Source organism: Akebia trifoliata, chromosome 3, assembly GCF_017979445.1.
Source record: "Akebia trifoliata isolate Shusen 1 chromosome 3, ASM1797944v1, whole genome shotgun sequence".
NCBI lineage: Eukaryota > Viridiplantae > Streptophyta > Magnoliopsida > Ranunculales > Lardizabalaceae > Akebia > Akebia trifoliata.
In genome coordinates, this window is record NC_141377.1 from 56,370,808 (window position 1) to 56,376,175 (window position 5,368).

Sequence of the window (5,368 nt, forward strand, 5' to 3'; positions counted from 1 at the left end):
CTCGGATGGCCTTACCTTGATTTGATCTGTGCTAGTGCCCTCGTGGACGAAAGGATCTCAATTTGTTTGATCATTAGGTTGTGGATTGGCCCTTGGTGTCGGTCAGTGTGGGTACGGTGATATCTTGAAATTAATCACCACTTGGGCTCTTGGGCAAATGCATTTGTTGAATCATTGGAACAAAACTGTCAAAAAAATCTCATTTGATGAATCTTGGAGCAGCCTATACAGGTGATGTGTGAATATTTGAGAACCTCAATTTTTTTTTTTCCTAAATTGATGGCATTGCTTCCTGGATTTGGGTATTTTCTCAGACTTGAGAGAAACGCTTTGAATGCCTTTTTCTTCAACCTCTAGCCAAAAACCCTTTAATTTTCTTCCCAAAACCACTCATCTTCAAGCTCTTAAACCTACCATCAACTACAATTCCCCGCTCCCCCCACCAACCAATTCTGGCAATCACATTTTTTTAACTATTGTGGTAATTGTTTATTTTTTAAAACAATAAATAATTAACAAGTGGCAAAATTGGTATTTCACCATACGACCAACCCACTAATAAGATGATTCATTGCAATTTTTTTGTTTTTGTTTTTGTGGTAACTCTTCCCTTCCTCCCCATTTTAAATTATGATACGAGCCAAAGGGCTAGTCCAATCATGTTGAATTGCTTGATTTGATTTCATAATTGCAATTCTCAAATATTACTATTAAATCATACCTTCAAATTACAATTTTAGTATTGTGTGAAGTATTTGAAGAGGCTCTTGTTTTAACAAGGTTTAATTTCTCAGCTCCAGAATTTAGTGCCTTTATTTTAAAAGGACTTTTCTTACTCGAACAATATTTTAAATTCTCGTTTGTACTTGGGGGAGATGCGTAGAAAAACACAGGATTTGTTTGATTGCATATGGAGAACAGGCAGAAAAATATGTTCACTTGGAAATGTACATGTACCTTCATTAGTATGACTAATAAATTTAAGTTTTCTAAAGAAACAGGAGGATTCTAGAGGGAAAATCAATCATTAAAGTAAAGCTTGTCTGATTACTTTACGAAGATGTTAGATCTCTTTCTGAAGGCATGAAGTACTCATCTGACTCAAGCGATTTAGGGACTGAAATTCTTAGACGATTGGGTGGGTGGGGGTGTCAAGGGGAGATGTAGGGCTTTTGGTGATTATTTGAGATAACTAAGAAGGGAAAAAAAAAAAACGTAGGGAAAATGACCATGTAGAATTGTAGACCAATTTAAAAAAAAAAAATTGTTGATAAGTCCCCCATTTGCAAATACGGGGAATTCATTTTTTTAAAAAATATTTCCCCCATTTAAAAATAAATATCGTTGATAAGGCCTTCATTTTAAACATTATCCTTAATCCTTATCCCAATATCCGGATATTTTGTGGTTTATTTAAGAAAATGGCAAAACTACTCTTTTAAAATAACAATCGAAGTTGAAAGACACTCAAAATGTTTAGGGCATGTTTCAAGGAAAATATTTCCCCCTAGCAAATCATTTGTCAGGCTTGGGTGTATAGGTTTTTTTTTGGTTTAGATTTTATTTGAGTAAGTCTAGCCTTATTAACTTGGTAAGATTTCAAATCTTACAAGACCTTGTAGCTTCCAAAAACATGATCCAATGTCCAAGGGATGCTAGACAAAATTCTATGAACTTTAAAAAGAAAACTTAAATAAGGCACAAAAATACCTTTAAAAAGTTATTTTTCACTGTTAAATTTAGGAGTTTGATAGTCGTTTATTCCCAAAACCTTGAATCTAAGTAAATTTTTTTTTTTTGGATCTGAGTTTTTCCATGAAAGCAAGGGGGCTATGGTGTTGGATTTGCCAGTTTGAAATCTTACTTAGTAAGAAAAGTATTTCTCTCTTTTTTTTTTTCAATTAAATTAGAAGATGAAACAAGCAAGTAAAAAAAAACTGGAAAAAACTTTGAAGCCCCGCTTCAAAATTTTGACAGAACCTGTCCATTGGATTACACGTGGCATCTAAGAAGGTGTTTCAAAATTTGGCAGAAATTTAGGTGCGTGAAATAAATTCAAAATGCCATGTGTCTTGTAACAAGGAGAGTTCCTTCAAAATTTGAAGCGGGGGGGCTGTCCGCTTCAAAGTGGGACTAAAAAAAGGGTCAATTTTTTGGGCCTTTTATTTGTGTTCCCACTTCTTTGCTTTGTCTATCAAAAACAAAAAAACATGGCTGTAAAGAAAAACACAAGGGAATCTTGGTATTTAAGATGCCTTTAGTATGGCAAATGAAAAGTTCATTGTACAATTGGATTCCAAATGTTACCAACATGGAGTTTCTCTATCCTAATTCTCACACAGATTGAAATTTTGTGAGGATGGTCCTCATGGCATTGACAATATGGTTGGATTGCCTAAAATTTAATCCACATGAGCTCCACAGGTGGGAGTATATATAGTGAAGAAGAAACTAATCTTAAGTAAAAGTATGTTTTGAGTCTCAAACACATTCTTAGTTAAGGTTCAGTAATCAGGACATAATACTCATCTCACTAAGTTCTTAAAGGTCTGCTAAAAGAATCCTGTTCAGCTTTAAATCCATATGCATTAAATTGTTGACTACAAAATCTTGATTAAATATACCTTAAAATAGTTCATATTAATTATACTACCTATGAGGAATTATATTATTGTTGATCCTCAATAAGTCATTCTTCAACTAAATTTTCTAACTATAACTTCTGAATATTCCAATAAATCTTCTAATAAATGTATATGGATCATTACCAATTTAAGCAGTAACTGTTGTTCATGCAGCTTTTCTCTCCAGCTCTTCCAATGCCGCCCACAATTTCGGGTCATTGTAGTCCTTAATAAGGAAGGTGGCGCCCGCTGCCATCAGTGAGTGGGCAGGATTCCCCGTGGTTATACCCACAACTGGCATCCCAGCTGCCACCCCTGCTTTTATCCCCGATACAGAATCCTTAACAAGCGAAAACCAAACTTTGTTAACCACACCAACAAAACTTAAAATTTCATTGAAGGACACTTCTTCTTTTTGGGTTTTTTGAGTGGTAGTTATGGTGGGGGGAGAGCTTACCTCAAATACGAAAGTGTGATTGGGGGATGCCTTGAGGGCTTCAAGACCCTTCAAGTAAGGATCGGGGAATGGTTTCGCTCGGTCACAGTCACATCCGAGCACAACCACCTCAAAGAAATCAGACAGGCCTAGGCTTGAGATCAGGAGCTCGGCGTTTGGTCTTGGAGCATTAGTTACAGCACCCCGTTTCAAGCCACGATCTTCAATCCATTTCCGCAATTTGTTTAGACCATCCACGGGCTTCAATTGTTCGGATGCCAATCTGTGTAGCCATGAATTAAGAACAAATTGGTGTAAGTATTTGAAGGCTCCCCAGTTCTTGGTAAGGGTATCCTTTTAACTTATTTCTACGATTTGAGCACCTCGATAGATTTCAGGACCACACTTTTTTTATTTCTTTATGTCGACAAAGGGAAAAAAAACCTTCTGGAGGCATGTCAACATGTCGAAATAGGAGAGGTGCTCTAATAATGGTAAAACTTAAGTTTTCAATAGTTCGTGGGTGCCCCTATTACTACGGTAGGGCTCTTAAACGCAGCCAAATATTATGAGTAGGAGAGGGAGAAATCAATAAGTAGATAGTTATTTGAGGATACCTGCGAAACATAGCTTCCTTATCATCCATGAATTTCATGCCTTTCTGGATATCCCAATCAGGGAAGAGGACATGACAGATATCCTCGTTATGCTTTCCAGCGATGTTCTCGACGAAGAACTCCTCAGTGATGGGGACCCCACCGTTGAAACCCACCTGTAAAAACACCCTTTACATCAATTGATCCAACGAGTAACAAAATACAGGAAACGATTGTAGGTTTCATGCAAAAACATGTAATATACCCCTTGAAGCAATTCACGAAAAGCGGCATAGTGAAGAGGATCTGAATCACAAAGCGTTCCATCTACATCGAATAGTATGGCTTCAAGAGGAGCGAGACTAGCAAGAGAACCTCTTCTGTTCCAACCAAATGAAGCAAGCAAGTTAGCTTGAATTGGCAAGAAAGGAACATTGTGCCATTGAATAGATTTAGTTCAGCATTTAAAACCAAAATAACCATGTCTACATAACGGTTATGAACAAAAACATTAACAATTTTAAAAAATCGGGACTTTTCTAATTAAAATTTAAATGGGTTTGTCGAACTAAATCCGATCAAGTGACATCTATTAGATCCAGTTCAGCAGCGAAAACAAAATCTCCACTTCTCCATAATGGTAATGAACAGATGTATAAACAATTTTCAGAAAAATTAAATACTTCTACTTGGAACTTAAATGGGTTTGTAAAACAAGATGGACATCACTAAACTCCAATTCTGCATTAAAAGCCAAAATCTCCATTTCTCCATAATTTTTATGAAGAAAGGGAGAAAAAAAAAAAAAACTATATTTTTTTTTTTTCAAATCAGAACTTAATCCAATCGGCCTACATCAATTAGATTCAGTTCATTATTAGGAAACCAAGATCTCCATTTCTCCATTAATAGATATGAAAAGAAGTACAAACAATACTGAGAAAAAAAATCCATTTTTCCTTATCACATCTCAAATGATTTGTCAAACAAGATCTAAGTCTAGCCAATATATTTCTTCTTCTTCTTCTTTATTTATTTTATTTTATAGATTCTAGCTAATATCAATTAGCTCCAATTCAAAATTAAGAATCAAAATCTCCATTTTTCCATCAATGGGTAAGAATATAAACTTCTGAAGAAGCCCAAAATTTTTCTGATCAAAACTCAAATGGGTTCATCCAATAAAGCTACATCAATTAGTTCTAATTCAGCATTAACAACCAAAATCTCCATTTCTCAATTAATGGGTATGACCATAAACATAAACAATTTTCAGAAAAAAATAAATAAATAACCAATTTTTCCGACCAGAGACCAAATGTGTTGGTCAAACAAGATTCATTCGGACTCCATAAATTAACTCTAGTTTAACATCAACAACCAAAATCTCCATTTCTACATTAACGAGAGAGAGAGACCATATTGGATGATTTGATCTGTAGTTTAAATATCAATGGAGAGCAACAATACCTCTCTAAAGAGTGAGAATTCGAGGAAATCGACATATTTGAAAGGAATATATAGTGAAGAATCTACAGAAACTCTCTCTGCAAGTAAAACTTTTTCTGGTGTTTGGTGATGGGTCCTTCAGAGGAGATCCGAGGGAGAAGGCAATGGTGATGAAGATCGAGAAAATTAGGTGACAGTATTATTATACTATTGCAGAAAAACAAAAAACAAAAAAAATCCGAATCTCTCGGAAAATTGTTCAA

At 35.2% G+C, this 5,368-nt stretch overlaps 1 protein-coding gene across 1 annotated transcript; it reads right to left on the reverse strand.

Annotated features, from left to right (window-relative positions):
* Positions 1-2,566: 2,566 nt before the first annotated feature.
* LOC147408209 (haloacid dehalogenase-like hydrolase domain-containing protein Sgpp) lies at positions 2,567-5,368 on the reverse strand. Its single transcript, XM_086437095.1, has 5 exons — positions 5,127-5,368; positions 3,922-4,036; positions 3,678-3,832; positions 3,082-3,343; positions 2,567-2,964 (listed from the first exon to the last, which is right to left on the reverse strand). The coding sequence occupies exons 1-5, from the start codon at positions 5,159-5,161 to the stop codon at positions 2,791-2,793; spliced, it is 741 nt and encodes a 246-aa protein (XP_086293221.1). The 5' UTR covers positions 5,162-5,368; the 3' UTR covers positions 2,567-2,790.